Here is a 16,516-nt window from a genome sequence, read left to right as displayed (position 1 = left end):
ATTTCCATGAATTTTAATAAACCCAAAAGCAAATATGTCAGGGGAAACCCCCCCCCAAAAAAACCCAACTACAACATAACCAGAATTATCATGCTTTAATAATAAAGATGCAAGGACATTGATGTTACTACCAGTATTGCACATTGCTCAGGCACATAACAAGTGTCAGTTGCTTTGAAGCATTAGCTTCTATGAACAATACACAGGCAGTACCAAGTAAAGCTCTACACCCCCAGAGTGAGGGGAGGAAAAAGGAAAAAAAAAAAAAAAAAAAAAAAAAATCCACAAAACGGTGAACTTACATTAAAGCTTTGGCTGAAGGTTTAAGGTTTCTTTTTGAAGAAAGGAAACATTCCAGAATCCACCACCCATCAAACAGAAAGCAGCAGTCAGTCTTTCACCTCCTGAAAATCTCTTAACACAAAGAACTTTTGCTTTAAACAGCTAGGGACACCACAGGACTATGATAACACACAACCATCTACCCAGATGATCTGCTTATACATGTAAATCATAAATAAATACATAAATAAACTTTGTTATAAATAATCCCTTCCATGTCACCTCTTGGTAACTACAGTGCAAAAAAAAAAATAACAGTGCTCGAACCAAAATGACTGCATTGATATCAAGTGTTCAACGATGTCACAAATACTCTTGAAAAGATGCTTAAGTGCTTTAGTTCAAGGTCAGGGGTTTTGCATGCAGATTGGAAGCCATTACGCATCAGGCCTATGAGTGATGTGACGAAGAGAGTGCAATCCCATGATGCAGCAGCCCCTAATCAGGGCAGCGATGTTGTACACCGGAGTGCTTCCGTCCAAGCCATGCCGTGAGTACAGCCAAGCCACTGTAGGCAATACTGGTGCCGCTACTGCCACCAGATCCACCAGGAAGCTGTTGCTCCAGTAACGCTTGCCGACCACATCCAGTCCTGATGACAGATGAGGCTCCTCCTCGCCGACAGTAAAGTCCAGCTCCTCCATGAATCGTCTGTTCTCGGAAGGCTCTGAGCAACATGTGCCAGAATCGGCAGAGGTCTCGGGGCTCTCTGGAAATGTACTGGGTTGGGAAGGTGTTGAGTCAGGCTGTTTGGTGGTGGTGCAAATGGAGCCAGGTAGGTTTGGGAACCCTAGAAGACTAACTGGGGCTGACAGAGCTGCATCTCCTGCTGCAACCCCATGGTACTTTAGAAGCTGAAAGAGCAGAGCCTGCAGGTCTGGAGGCATGGGCATGATGTCGGCCTGGACTTCTTTGTCCTGATGCGGAAGTGTGCCTGAGGTGGCAACCATATCTGGTAGAGTGGGCTGGGTTCCAGTGGATGAATCGGTTGACTGTCTCTCTCCTGACAGCGCAGACACTCCGGGCCCAGACTCTGCACTGGCCCTCAGCTTGCTGCTACAGTCCTGACTGAAATCCATTGCAGTGGACATGAAGACCTTCTCCAAAATGTCCGCTCTGTTCGCCATCTCATCATTTGCCAGCAGCCCGCTGTCTGCCATTGCCTCTGCTCCTTGGTGTCCCAGCTCCATCGCACCTTCCTCATCCCCCACCATCTTCTTCCCGCTGCCATCAGAGCTGTCGTACATAAAGTCCAGGGTGCTTTCATCTTGGAGGTTGGCACCACTCTGGGCGAGCTCCATGCTTTGCAGCAGGGACTCCAACTTCCTGTTTTGGATGTTGATGTCAATGAAGTATTTCTGAATTCCTTTATCTTTTTCCATCAGGCTGCTCTTCATGGTTTCCACCACCTGACGCAGCTGCTTGATCTCTTTGCGTGCTTCTTTGAGGGACAGCTGAGCCTCCACCCGGTGGCACTCCTCTTCAATCCAGTCCTCCCTCATTCTGCTAAGCTGGGCTTTAAGCTCCTCAATCTCTGTCTCTCTAATAAAGAGGGAGGAAAACATCCAAGTAACTTAAAGGAACAGTTTCTGAATACACACTTGTGAACATTACCATGTAATTTGTAAAGTCTGTAAGTTTGAAAAAAAAAAATGCCACTTTCATGTCTATATGCCAAGTCTGAAGCTATACATAGTTTAGCTAAAGACTGGATGTTCTGGAGGATGGCTGTGACAACCCACTGTATGTGTGGGTTTAGGTGGCTAGACATTTACTGTTAGAACAGAGAAATACACTATATGGACAGAAGTCCTAGGCCACTTACACATGCCAGGAGGTTTTTGTTTGTTTTTTTAAAAAACACTGCACTTATTGAGTTTGTAACTTGGTGTTGTCTGCCACTTTAATACAAATGTTTGTGAAGGCTGATGGCCTGAATTCAAAGGGGGGAGGGAATAACTATTCAGGTTGAAATGACAAGTATGTACAGTTACACATTTATGTAAAAAAAAAATAAATCAAATAGGAGGTCATTAGTTTGCAATATTACTCTGACCTAAATTTATTGCTCGTGTCTTGAAGTGTGTGTCAGAGTGGCAGGTGGGCCACACATGGGCCTTAACACATGACATATGACTGGGTAGCATTATCAATTTAAAGCCAACAACCTGTGTCGTTTATGGTTTTTGAATAAAATTTAAGAAACCTGTGTCTTGTATTTTGATTAGAGTGAAAATTTAAAATTGAGTGGGCCCCATGGGATTCCCTGGTTTTTAAGTGGGCCAGAGCACTCTTGACTTTGGGAATGGCTGGTGTAACCTAGCTACCACACTTTTAACCCATCTAACCCCAGCAATGCCATTCCTATTGATTTCTTACTATGCCTCCTTTTTGTCTTAGTATACATTCAAAGAAATTGTAGTAAAGTAAAATAAATAACTCAAATTTTCACCCAAAATAAAAATGGCATATTTTGCCATTTGCCCAGATGCTCCTGTTTGAGTCTTCATGCTAAACTAATTGACCACAGTCCCATACTTAATGCATGACAAGGACATTATTTAATCCATCACTGTTATAAGTGCAGCATAGGAATAAAGAAACACTCTTTAAAAGTATGCTTTGCTATGTGCAGTCTTATGCAACACTCCTTTTCCAGGGGGTTTAGACTTCACAAGATGTTAGTGAGGAGCAGAACTGCAGCATGCAAGCATTACATCAGCACAGCAGTACATTTTTGCCGTCATCCTGTCTTAAAACTGAACAGCTGGACATGAGGAGCCACTGTGCTGCCAACCTGTCATGGACTCTGTTCTCAGACTCCAGCAGTTTGGTCTTCAGGTGTCTGATGGCCACTTCCTTCTGCTGCAGAGGGGTGAGGTACTGCTCAGGGTTCGGAGGCCTGATTCCATGGTTGTCACCACATGAATGGTAGCGGCCCAGACCTGCCCTTCTGTTGGGCAGACAAAGAGAGGGAGAAAGGGAAATTAGATTGACGGTGGATGTTTACACCTTGGGAACTGATTGTCTGTCATTCATCAAGCAGACATTTTTAAACAGCTGCAGAAAACAAACCAATTTAAAACTTCAGCTAAATTCTCCCCACAGAATGTAATTAGTTGGATTCGGAGTGCTGTCAGGGCAGATGCTCCCTGAAGCCTGGAATTACTGTCTGACACAGGATTACTGGTATGCAGGCAACAGACTTAAAATCCTAAAATGCTGAATACAAGCAGCGTTAGCTAGCAAAGAAATCACCTTAGTGGAGAAAGCCTTGGCAAATGTCCCCTACAGGTGTGTCATCATGCTCAGAGAAAACTGATAAAAGGATTCCTGTCACCCCCCAAAAAAGTTAGCGGATTTGGATGATATGCAAAGCAGCATTTAAGCCGCTCTCTTTCACCAGCACGATATCCTAGCAACCTGGGTTACTCTAGGCTTTGATGCAAATATGCTGCATCCCTGCCAGAAATAGATACAGCCCTGGAGAAAGCAGCATGTGAGGGGGAAGCAATGTCACATGACACTTAGCCAGGCAGAGGAATGCTGACAAACGGCACGTCTTGGAGTGACAGGACTGGAGGATTATGATGCACTTATGGAAGCTGTGAGCATGGAAAACAGGGCAGATTCTGTGTCTGCACAGAAACTAAGGGTTGAGTGTCTATCGTTTGGACTGCTCCTGAGAGTAGATTTTTAAAGTCAAGGCTTATGCAGGGCTGAGATGCAAACTAACAGAGCCTTTCAAATAATCTGCTGCCTTAAGCACCATGTTAGAAATTCAGTTTTAGCAAATATTTAAGACTCAGACAACTGTATTCTGTTGTATGAAAAACTTTATGACCCTGTTCTCTTTGCCAAAGCAAAGTGCTTTCGCTCTAGTTGCAAATGAGACCCAGTCAGAAAGGTCACTGTCTGGGTACCATATTCAGACATTTGCTATATTAAATCCCCATTAATCCTAGCTACAGCCAAATCATGACCAATATAATCCCAGCCAGCTGCAAGAGAGGAAATGATAACTGTCTGAGCTTAATCCAGCCACCCACTCACTAGTGGTCACTGCACATGGACCAAGCCACAGCCTAAACCTCTACAGTCTCCAAAATCTACCTGCTTCTCTTACAAAAAAGGTTACACTTCAAACACATTTAACAGGAAATAAAGAGAAAAGGGCAAATAAGCATGAAATCTATATTTATTACCTAGAAGTGGGGCTGGAGGTGCAGCTGCTGCTGTTGGTTGAGGAGGCAGCTCTTGGAGGAGTTCGGTAGGGAGCGTAGAGTTCTGCATCTCTGTTGGCTGCTGGGTTCCCGGCTGGTTTGAACACCGGAAGTGGCCTGATGTGAGTGCTGCGACTTAAGATGAAAGAAAAAAATAAAAATAAATAAATGACGACAAATAAATATGGGTGCTCATTAATAAAAAAAAATTTAAAGTGTGTATATGCACACTGCAGTCTTGCTGGATAATGCATGTCTTGAAAACTTAAGTTCAAATCTGTTAGTGATTTATGATGCACATATTAAACCTCATACCTGCGTGAAAGAGCCTTCTTTCCAACTGAATTGGAACTGAGACCCTCCCTGGTCTTTAGGCTGCCTGTGCTGCTGGAAGAGCTGAAGTCTGCCTCACTACCTGAAGGAAGGAAAAAAAGGAAAAAGAGCACAATGTCCCAACAGGATAAAACAAACTGTTGAACAGTCATCTTTAGTGATTCAGAAACACTGATTGATTCCTGTAAGTGTAAAAAATGTGGGTTCTACATAATTATGTCTCCTTTTTTTGGCTGCTACCTGTAGAGGTCAGCGCAGCAGATCATCCGCTTCTATCTCAGCTTATCCCTTGCATCTTCCTGTCACACCAACCCTCTCCATGTCCACTCCTGCCGGGCTGCTCCATCTTCAGCACCCTTTGTCCAATATATCCACTATCCCCCCTCTACGTATGTCCAAACTATCTCAGCCTTGTCTCTCTTTCCTTGTCTCCAAACCGCATGACCTAAGCTGTCCCTCTGACGTACTCCTTTCTAATCTTATCCATTCCGGTCACCCCCACTGAGAAAATCTTAACATGTCCAGCTCTGTCTGCTCTGCAATCCATACATAATAGTAAGTCTCATTACAATCTGGTAAACCTTCCCTTTCACTGTTGCTGCATGATTCTGTCACATATTATCCCAAACACTCATCTCCACCCACACTCTTCTTCACCTCTCCTGTGCACTATCCATTGCTTTGGCTCGTTGACCCCAGGTATTTAACTTCATCCACCTTTACTCCCTCTGCTCCTTGCATCTTGGCCGTTTCACCCACCTCCCTCTCATTCACACGCATGTAGTCCATCTTTCTTCTTCTGACTTTCATTCCTTTTTTCTCCAGACTCTCTTCAAACCTGCTCCCTACTCTCACTACGTGCCACAGTGTTGTCTCCAATCATCATAGTCCACGGAGACTCCTGCCTGACCTCATCTGTCAACCCATCCCTCACCAGTGCAAACAAGAAGGGGCTCAGAGCTTAATCCTGACGCAATCCCATCCCTGCCTTGAGCTCCTCTGTCACTCCTACGACACACCTCACCACTGTCTCTCTGTCTTCTTACATATTTTTCTGCCACTCCTGACTTCCTCATGCAGTCACACAGTTCCTCTCTTGGTACACCATTATATACTTCCTCTGGATCCACAAAGACACAGTATAACTTTTGATCACCGCTATACTTCTTCAGCAACACTCTGGGTTCTACTTAATTTAATAAGGGTCAATTTTATAAAAATTAAAAAAAAGAATCCTACTTAAATTCCTGCTAAAAGAAGCCAAAAGTTACCAGCTAGTCATATGACTCCTGCCTTTAAACCACAGCCCAAGTTAATTTGAGTTTAATGCATCAGAGCAATTAATTTTCCCCAGGTGCCACATTAGAAACTGAAACCGTTTTAGATTGAGTTTAACTTATTGTTGTGCATTAGAAACCCATTTTCTTTTTTAAAAATCATAAACAATCCCTCATTCAGCAAACACTGCAGGATTATGGTGTTGATATCTCTAAACAGGATTTCCATCAAGATTTATGAGCAATCTATACTAATGCTTAGCCAAAAATGAACCAGATCATCATAAATATCACTGGAACGTCACAATTAGCCAATGCTATCCAGCCTTATGCAATCTCTCTCTGCTGTTGTCCTGTTGCAGCAGGACAAAGGCTTGAGGCCTGGGCACAGTGATGAAGAACATCAGTGAGCTCAGTAATGCAAGCAGAACAAAAGCAGGTCATCATTTTAGAGTTTCAGTGATTCAAAACTGAAATCAGAGTCATACCTGAGTAGTGTCTTTTTCCATTAAACAAAACCATATTACTGTGTCCAGTGACAACTGTGACAATTAAAACTGCTCAAATCTCAGTGATCCTCCACCACTTTGTGAGTCAACTAAGAGTCTGTGCACCTTCAATCAGTGAGCTGACCTCCTGCTAATCAGCCTAATTGGTTAAGCTCCCAAACATTTCTCCCCACCAATCAGTAGTTCTTGTTCAGTCTGATTATTAATCAAGCATTTCCCACCCTTTGCCTCAGATTATAAGAGAAAAAAATTAATTTTCTGATAAAGAAAAAATGCACAGATACACAAATGGCTTTTCTCCCATTCACAATTTTCTTTTTAGTAAGCAGCTGCATCCCAGAGTGGGAAATTGTTATGTGATAACCATGCTGCACTACAGAAGTCTGTGAGTAGAAAAAAACAAAACTCATGAGTGGTAACAGAATCAAACCTTAGGATCAGATGATAATACAGCAGGGCTAAGGTGAAGATTTTGAGATTTCTTGACCTGAGTCAGCTTTATCTCAAATTTTGTTTTTGTATTTTTCGCAGTACTCTTTTATTGTACCTCTGGCTTTCATGGCCGACCTCAGCTCCCTCTTGTGCCTCGGCGCACTCCGTGCTTCACCACTCCACTCGGCCATCACCCTCACCCTCTTCACTTTGGTCTTGCGCTCTGGGAGTATCGGCGATCCGTGGGCACTCTGCTCTGAGCCTGACGGGGTTTTGGAGGGGGACACAGACTGACTAGTGGGGCAGCCGGTGTCATCTATTGTAGACAGGCACACAGACAGTAATAGCCAAGAATGGGCAGCGCAGGGCAGGCAGCGAGCATAAGCAGTCAATCGCAATCTAAGTTTGCTCTCTGGCAGATAGCACAACAGCTTTTACAATGGCTCATCACCACCAGAAAGTAGCTGTCAAGTAGTTTCTGTGGTCACACACATTCACTCTTTGCATTTTTTGCTCTGTTTCTTAATAGAGGTTAGTTTGGGAGAAAACCAAACAAAGATGCTTTTTCTTTTTGAGCATCTTTGTTCAAAAAGATGCTCAAAATTTGTAAAATGTTTGCATTGTAGTATTGTCATAAGATTTTTCAACTGACCACCAGTCACGTTCAGTTTATATTAGGCATGTCCTGCCCTTGCCCTGGAGCTGAGCTTCTTACCAGAACAAAAACTGTTGGTGCTGATGGTCCTCTTGGAGTGCTCAGAGCTGATGTCACACTCCCTGCCCTCCTCCTCTGAGAAAGGGGAATCAGACAGAGGTGATCCCTTGTCTTTCGGTCGGAAAGGATGGAGGACCAGACGTGGGATGCGGCTGCGGGGGCTCCCTTTCTGTGGTGATTTGTTTTCCTGTTTATCAGAGCAGGAGGCACTGATGTAGTGCATGTATGATAACTATGATTTTCTTTTTTTTTCTCTTGAATTACCAAAAGATTTAGTTCAGGTCATATTTATCATTAATTATCTTATGATAATAACTGCAAGGTTGCAGATATTTTTGTTTTATCTTTGTTTTTATGGGTAAAAAAGAGTATTTTGCATTCAGTTAAGACTCACCTCATACTCTTGGAATGGTCCCATTGTGCCTCACGCTTTCTCCTCTGATCAGTGTGAAAGAAGAAAAAAATAAACAGGTAAGTCACATTCCCGTGGACCGTATATAGATAAGAATTTTGATGTGGAAGTCAAACTCATAATAAACAAAGGCCCTCTATCTGAACCCTGTTACACCATTGAATCCCACCCCCCTCACACACACACACACACACACACACACACACACACAGACAAATGCTGTCTGGTACAGATGGCACTAGAAGCCTGAAGGCAGACTTGGCCCAACACAGGAAATAAATAAAAAAAATGCTAAAAATAAACAGTTGGCTACCTTTTCATATCAGGATCAGTCGGCCTTTAAACAATCAAATGAAGCCAAGGAATTACATAGAAAATCCAAATGAGAGGAGATTATGTAAAAATAATTATGAGTCTACATCTATGTAAGAATCTTAATAGTTGCAGAGCTTCAATGTACAAGCATGCTGATGTTAACGTACAGAGGTTTGGCATTTCTGTTTACTGTGTTAGCATGCTGAAGTTTGCCAATGAGCAATAAAGACATGCAGAGCATGGGCTGAAATGTCTTTACCTTTGCAGGAAAACTATTACATAATGATGCTAATCAAAAGTTCAGAAAATCTAAGTTTTAACCCTAACCCTGGACAAAAAAACAAACAAAAAACATATGGCAGAAATGAATTTTAAATCAGGAACACTGTGAGATTCAATGGCATCACATTGCAAAATGGAACAAAATTAATCCTTTCATTTCCAAGCATGGTGGAGAGCTCATAAGCGTGTTGATTCAGTCTAAATGTGAAAAGCCCTTTCTAGAAACCATATTTGGTTTGCTTGTTCTGCTCAGCAGCATGGCAGGATTATTATAAGAAGATGCGCTGCCTATAAAGGGCTCGTTCTAAACTTACTTACATCTGTAGTTGGACGTGATAATACCTCTAAATTCTACACACTGGACCTTTAACTCAGTTTGCTTGTGGTTTTGGAACAGTTCGGTTTTTGTGCAGATGCAGATATAAAGAGCAATCTCTTCATGTTCGGATTATTCATCAAAGTTATCCCAGATTAAAATGATAGATATAAAGCACAGTAATACAGTAGATGAGGCCATGCTAACTCTGCTTATCAGCTGTCTGTGCAAAAAGTGCAGTGCTGCCTGCCAAATGCCACAAAGTGCTTCAATCAATGAAATCTAATGGATGCTGGAGCGATGCTGTGGCTTCTTTTTCTATAAAAGGGTTTCAAGTAGAAGCCAAAGCAGAGAGAAACTCTGGTCTAACGCTGAACTTTTTTTTTGTACGTGCATATTTAAACAAGAGAGAAGCATTTTTTATTGATGCTCCATAGCTAAATAATGCAGATCTTCTCTCACGCTTGAATAAACTTTATAAAATTACTTTAGTTCCTCTTGCCTGTTGATTGCCTCTCAGCACCCTCGAGTAAGGGTGTCAGTTGCATAAGTACATACAGATTCTTTTTTGGGAGCAGCATTGGGAATTATGTCATTGACCCCAGGGCCTGTGTGCTGCTGTCGCATCCTTTGACTCTGATCTCACCTTCCCCCCTACTACATTAAAAAGAAAAGTACTTCGATCACCTGCCTTTGCAAAACTAAGGACCTAATACGACCTATTATCCATTAATGAGTAGCCCAGAAGTGTGCAAAATCCTCCTTTCCAACCCACAAAGGACCAAACTGAACTGCAAAATTAGAACACAGAGTCTCGGGACTCAAACTCCACTTCCATCTTCTTCAAAAATAGACTGATGTGTTCTGAATTGTACTGCACCACTTTATCTTACACTTTTATTCTTTTGGTTTTCAGGCATCCACAATTTCATCCTTCGCTGTAGTAATACACAAAAGCCCGGTGCAATAGCATGGCAGAATCAGATTATAGGCACCAAGCAGGGCCGGGCGACTGCAGCCGTGCCCTAGCAACAGTCATAGCAACTGAAGGGGGTAAGCTGTGCGAAAGAGTCGAGCTAGAAGGAACCAGTTATGTATGAATGTGCACAGAGTGAAGGCTTCTGCTGCTCATCCTACTCGTCCCTTCACTGAGGAAATATCTGGAAGTGATGAAGGGGAGGTACCATTCAGCTGCTTGATGCGTTCCTCAGACTGAATGAACACTGTGTACTCTAGCCAGCGTGTTTACGGAGCATTGTGCCACTGATTTGATGAAATCAATGAATATTTATATTTTTATATATTTAATGGATTTTCTTTTAAACTGTGGCTCTCATTAATGGATTTTAAAGGTAAAACAAACTAAAAGACAAACATGAGTAAGGCATAGAGGGGTGGTGGACGTGGATAAACTGAAACAAGAGCTGAGCAGAGAAGATGAGATGTGTGATTTTTCAATCAAACAGGGTGTGGTCAAGAGGAAATGTGGATGGTGGTGTCAGCCTGTCTGACAGTTTTGGTGCTGACTGAAATGTGGTGTCTAAACAACTATGAGGCAGATTGTCACGAGAATACCAATGATTTTTTTCTTTTTAGGAAGCACCGCTATCAGGATGACAAATTTTGGAGGTGATGCCACCGAATGGACTGACGTTATGCAAAGCAAAGGCATCCATGGTTCCCTGAAAATAACTCGACACGACTTTATTGATCTTTTGACTTCCTTTCTAGTATCTCTCAGAGGCTGAGGTTTTCAGTTTTGAATGTAGTGTCTTAATAACAATTGGCTGGAAAAAGAGTGGTCTCAGTGGATTCTGACAGTCTGCTGATGATGCTGGATGTTTTAGCTTTACAACTGGCTACAAGGACTTTCATTGTAAATATACAGTGGCTTGCAAAAGTATTCGGCCCCCTTAAACTTTTCCACATTTTGTCACATTACAGCCACAAACATGAATCAATTTTATCGGAATTCCACGTGAAAGACCAATACAAAGTGGTGTACACGTGAGAAGTGGAACGAAAATCATACATGATTCCAAACATTTTTTACAAATAAATAACTGAAAAGTGGGGTGTGCGTAATTATTCAGCCCCCTGAGTCAATATTTTGCAGAACCACCTTTTGCTGCAATTACAGCTGCCAGTCTTTTAGGGTATGTCTCTACCAGCTTTGCACATCTAGAGACTGAAATCCTTGCCCATTCTTCTTTGCAAAACAGCTCCAGCTCAGTCAGATTAGATGGACAGCGTTTGTGAACAGCAGTTTTCAGATCTTGCCACAGATTCTCGATTGGATTTAGATCTGGACTTTGACTGGGCCATTCTAACACATGGATATGTTTTGTTTTAAACCATTCCATTGTTGCCCTGGCTTTATGTTTAGGGTCGTTGTCCTGCTGGAAGGGGAACCTCCGCCCCAGTCTCAAGTCTTTTGCAGACTCCAAGAGGTTTTCTTCCAAGATTGCCCTGTATTTGGCTCCATCCATCTTCCCATCAACTCTGACCAGCTTCCCTTTGCCTGCTGAAGAGAAGCACCCCCAGAGCATGATGCTGCTACCACCATATTTGACAGTGGGGATGGTGTGTTCAGAGTGATGTGCAGTGTTAGTTTTCTGCCACACATAGCGTTTTGCATTTTAGCCAAAAAGTTCCATTTTGGTCTCATCTGACCAGAGCACCTTCTTCCACATGTTTGCTGTGTCCCCCACATGGCTTGTGGCAAACTGCAAACGGGACTTCTTATGGTTTTCTGTTAACAATGGCTTTCTTCTTGCCACTCTTTCATAAAGGCCAACTTTGTGCAGTGCACGACTAATAGTTGTCCTATGGACAGATTCCCCCACCTGAGCTGTAGATCTCTGCAGCTCGTCCAGAGTCACCATGGGCCTCTTGGCTGCATTTCTGATCAGCGCTCTCCTTGTTCGGCCTGTGAGTTTAGGTGGACGGCCTTGTCTTGGTAGGTTTACATTTGTGCCATACTCCTTCCATTTCTGAATGATTGCTTGAACAGTGCTCTGTGGGATGTTCAAGGCTTGGGAAATCTTTTTGTAGCCTAAGACTGCTTTAAATTTCTCAATAACTTTATCCCTGACCTGTCTGGTGTGTTCTTTGCACTTCATGGTGTTGTTGCTCCCAATATTCTCTTAGACAACCTCTGAGGCCATCACAGAGCAGCTGTATTTGTACTGATATTAGATTACACACAGGTGCACTCTATTTAGTCATTAGCACTCATCAGGCAATGTCTATGGGCAACTGACTGCACTCAGACCAAAGGGGGCTGAATAATTACGCACACCCCACTTTGCAGTTATTTATTTGTAAAAAATGTTTGGAATCATGTATGATTTTCGTTCCACTTCTCACGTGTACACCACTTTGTATTGGTCTTTCACGTGGAATTCCAATAAAATTGATTCATGTTTGTGGCTGTAATGTGACAAAATGTGGAAAAGTTCAAGGGGGCCAAATACTTTTGCAAGCCACTGTATAGCTCTTAGTCACAGTGTCAAACATCTCAGTTAGAATAAGCCTATGCACTGAAGTCTCCTGATTAAATGAACTAAAGAGATTTGCTGGTTCCTTTCTTCTACTTAGCTTTGCTTGAGGTTGTTTTTATTTGAACTGTACACACCTTGGTTTTGTAGTATTGTGTTACATTGTGTTGACATTGATTCCTGCCCATCCATCTGTGGTATACCCATATTTGATGATTTGACTGTGGCCAAGTCTTTCCACTTGCACCCATACATTCGATCCTTTACTTGTCTCTAGACAAAGTTGATTGGCTACCTGCAGAGTAAGAGGCTAAGAACTGCCTAAGCTGCAAAGCCTCCCTTTAAGCAACAAACAGCCAAATTGCCTGCACATATGAACCATAATCAATCCAAACATAAATAAATAATAATTTAAAAAACTGTATTCCAAACAAACTTCATGGGAGGTTGCTGATTTAGTAAGAAGATGAACTGGGAAAGGATGTTTTATAAGAACTGTCAGTGGGATACAAGTAAACAAGTCTTTAAGCCTCCACTGGAGCTACTCCCCTCATCCAGATGGTGTTGTTTTAAAACAGCATGGAGTGGGCGTCAATAATAATTCCCTTAATCCATCCCAGAGTATGTGTTTTTTCATAATGGCGATGACACACATGAACTAATGCGAAGCTTCTCATTCCACTTTGACATTAACGTCATAATGCAGTCGGTACATTTGCTGTGTTTATTACTGAGGCATTAAATTGCTTGATTTCTGTGAAAACCAGCTGATGTTTGACTCTTGTTCCCCCTCCCTTTGCTGAAATAAAAAAAGGAAAGATTCAGTGGAATGATTTCAATCTCTCTGCTGAGTCACATGTCATACCTGCAACTTTTATTTTAAGCCCACCAACCCTTAAACAGGCTGCATCATAAATGCATGATGTCAGTGCTTGGAAGTGACTTTCACTTTCAGTATGAAGCATTCTGAAACTAAAAGTGACTTTTGGTAAAATAGCTTCCTGTCAGTACAGAAGATGTGTTTATGCAAAAGAAAACCACAGTCAACAGAATTATTCTCCATATAGTGGCGATCATTTTCGTTTGCATGTCTTTCCAGTGCTGTCAACACATCGAAAATAAAAGAGAATTTGGGCAGCCATTTAAACCATCATTAATAAACCCTAGGACAGCGCACCATGTGTTTACATGCCTCCCTTTGTTTACCACAGCTCCCTTCAAAATCCATTTTTCCTTTTCTTTTTTTAAACTGAGTACTATAAAGCCTATTTAGATAATATCATACCAACAAATAAAGCGGTTCTTTTCATATAACCATTTAATATGTGCTCGATTTACATTTTTATCCTATCGCATGCAGCCGTGGGATTTTTGTTTTGTTTCATCTGGCGCCCCCGCAGTTTCTGGGAATGTTTTCCTGAGGCGCTGACATGTCTCCAAAATAACGATGTGCGGAGTCAGCTACAGGACGTCTCTGGCTGTAAACAACTTCAAGCATGGGGTGGACAGATTTCACCCAGAAGCATCCAAAATGTCATATTTATGCGCATAGGCAAAAATATCATGATTGGAAAAAAAAAAATCTAAAGAAGACTCGCTCCTGAACTTGTAAACAGCTCCACCCCTCCCCACCTGCTGCCATTCCTAAAATAGTTTTAAGGGAAAATTTTAGAGGCTAACACGCGTTTGATGCGACATCGTTTTCAATGAGAGGATCAAAAACACAACAACACCTGCCTGGATGGTGGACGGTGACGTTAAACGGTGATGTCTCTCAGAAGGATGCGCGTCAGTTTGGGTGAAGCACAAAGGGTCGTTCCTCTGCTGGTGGTGCCAGCCTGCGCGCTGCTGTGTGGATGTCGGGCGGATGAGAGCTGAGTGCAGACTGACGACGCACGCGATTTGGCAAGAAGTGAGACCACTGACTGTGCGCGCGCAATAAAGTGCCCGCCATCCCAAGTGTGTTACATAACGAGCGGGGCGTTACTTAACCACCGAAGCCCCCCACCGTGTAGCGATATGGACTTTGTACAGCAGTACACTGCGTGCTGTCCACGTTTCAATTTTACATACACTTAGTCTATACATTATTCTTAGAAATGCACATGATGCAATAGTATGCTATATTATAATACCCCGCCCCCGACACTGCAAAACTAGATTTAACAGGATTTAACATTTATCGAAACCATATCATCTATCAAAGATTTTACATTCCCTGCACGGATTTGCGGCATTCCTTAAAATCATCCCAACGGACACAAGTTAGAACCGTTTAAATACCAGATATAAAAATGTCATCTGCTGTACGCATACAGAAGGTTGTTTTTTGTTTTTTTTTTTGCTCGAATATGTACATGAAGGTAAACACTGTCTGCTGACTTGCTGTCAGGGACTGTTGGCTCTCCATGGTGCTGAAACTGAGGCCGATTGAAATACGATGCTGGCGCTTTAAATGCCATTCATGCCGTAACGTTTACAGATTCTGCAAACACACACATACATAAAACAGTGTTTTGTCACGCCGCTGACTGGCAAATGTGCTGAAATCAGAGTGTGATTCACACATAAAAATAAAACTTTGAGCGCGGTGAAATAACTCGACTGTTAATGTTTTTGTCTTACCTCATTTATTTGGATTTTCATCAGCTAATTCCAGTCGTTTTAAAGTGGATTCTAAATGGAAACACAGCACAGTGACTAAGATGCCAGCGTGCCACCTCTAAGCAGGAGTTTTTTTTTGTATCACGGAGGACCTCTGCTGGAACAAGAAGACACTGAAGCTCGGTGGGCAGTGATGCTTTATTTTAAGATGGTAAACAGAACAGCTGACCGTATGCGCGTTTAAAATCAACTACCATTTTTGCCCTCACAGGCCTACTCCACAAAGAGCAGCTCGACATGAAACAGGAGGGAAAGTAATAGTAGCACTAGTTAATGTAGCTGAAGCAGTTTCAGTGTCCTAACGTTTTGTTCACCGTCCTGCTATAAATGTGATTAACAATGATTTAAAGGGTCAAATATTACCTTCCAAAAGCTGTTATCACTTCTGGAAACCTTTAGCTCAATATCAGGTTATAAACTTAGTATATCGAAGACTCAGATTTTAACTTTTAATTATAAGTCAAATCAGGAAATTAAGTCCAAAGCTAACTTGAATTGGGATTTGGAGCAAATTAAGTATCTTGGAGCAAGTATCCCTAAAGATCTCTCAAAAATATATCATGCAAATTTTAAACCTTTGTGCTATAAAATAAATGAGGATATTAAAAGATGGAACTTCACACCAATTTTAAATTTCGAGTCGCGTATTGATACGGTCAAAATGAACGTCTTGCCTAGGATGATTTATCTGTTCCAAACACTCCCAGTTGAAATAACTGATAAACAATTTCAGGAGTGAGACAAAATAATTTCCAGGTTCATATGACAGGGGAAAAGGCCATGAATTAAGTACCAAACTATCCAGCTGGCTAAAGATAAAGGGGGGTTGGGGTTCCCATGTTTGAAAGATTATTATGTTTCAGCTCAACTGAGGACCGTAGTGTGTTGGTGCAATGTAGACTACCAAGCAAGATGGAAAGAAATAGAAATAGCTGCCTCAAGAGATTTTCCAATTCAGGCAAGCTTAGGGGATGTGACACTTATTAAGAAACAAATTAATCAAGGAAACCAATGGATTAACTTGCCTTTAAAACTTTGGTTACAATTTCTTAACAAGAATGATTGGAATGAAGAGACCAGGATCTTAAGATGGTGCGCTTATGATCTCGATTTTTTCCCCAATAAGTTAGATGCGAGATATAAAAACTGGGTAGGACAAGGCTTAACGGCATACTGTATGTTTTATGATAAGGGAA

At 42.0% G+C, this 16,516-nt stretch overlaps 1 protein-coding gene across 3 annotated transcripts; it reads right to left on the bottom strand.

Annotated features, from left to right (window-relative positions):
• Window positions 1–76: 76 nt before the first annotated feature.
• On the bottom strand, window positions 77–14,576 carry sybu (syntabulin (syntaxin-interacting)). Of its 3 annotated transcripts, none has more exons than XM_063485282.1 (8): window positions 14,390–14,576; window positions 8,226–8,269; window positions 7,832–8,018; window positions 7,232–7,432; window positions 4,881–4,980; window positions 4,548–4,700; window positions 3,140–3,295; window positions 77–1,884 (listed from the first exon to the last, which is right to left on the bottom strand). In XM_063485282.1, the coding sequence occupies exons 2-8, from the start codon at window positions 8,247–8,249 to the stop codon at window positions 720–722; spliced, it is 1,986 nt and encodes a 661-aa protein (XP_063341352.1). In that variant the 5' UTR covers window positions 8,250–8,269; window positions 14,390–14,576; the 3' UTR covers window positions 77–719. The 3 variants fall into 3 exon arrangements, with proteins under 3 accessions (XP_063341352.1, XP_063341350.1, XP_063341353.1); XM_063485280.1 differs by having other exon boundaries at window positions 14,394–14,576; XM_063485283.1 differs by having other exon boundaries at window positions 7,232–7,378; window positions 14,394–14,576.
• Window positions 14,577–16,516: the final 1,940 nt, after the last annotated feature.

Source organism: Pelmatolapia mariae, linkage group LG10_11, assembly GCF_036321145.2.
Source record: "Pelmatolapia mariae isolate MD_Pm_ZW linkage group LG10_11, Pm_UMD_F_2, whole genome shotgun sequence".
Taxonomy (NCBI): domain Eukaryota; kingdom Metazoa; phylum Chordata; class Actinopteri; order Cichliformes; family Cichlidae; genus Pelmatolapia; species Pelmatolapia mariae.
Note: the sequence above shows the minus strand (reverse complement) of the source record. Positions and strands in the feature narration are given on the sequence as shown.

Coding starts and splice junctions, on each gene's coding strand:
- sybu (XM_063485282.1), bottom strand. CDS start 8,249: ATGGGACCATTCCAAGAGTATGAG. Junction 4,701..4,880: donor AAGAAGGCTCTTTCACGCAG/GTATGAGGTTTA, acceptor TTTCATCTTAAG/TCGCAGCACTCACATCAGGC. Junction 3,296..4,547: donor ACCTCCAGCCCCACTTCTAG/GTAATAAATATA, acceptor TCTGCCCAACAG/AAGGGCAGGTCTGGGCCGCT.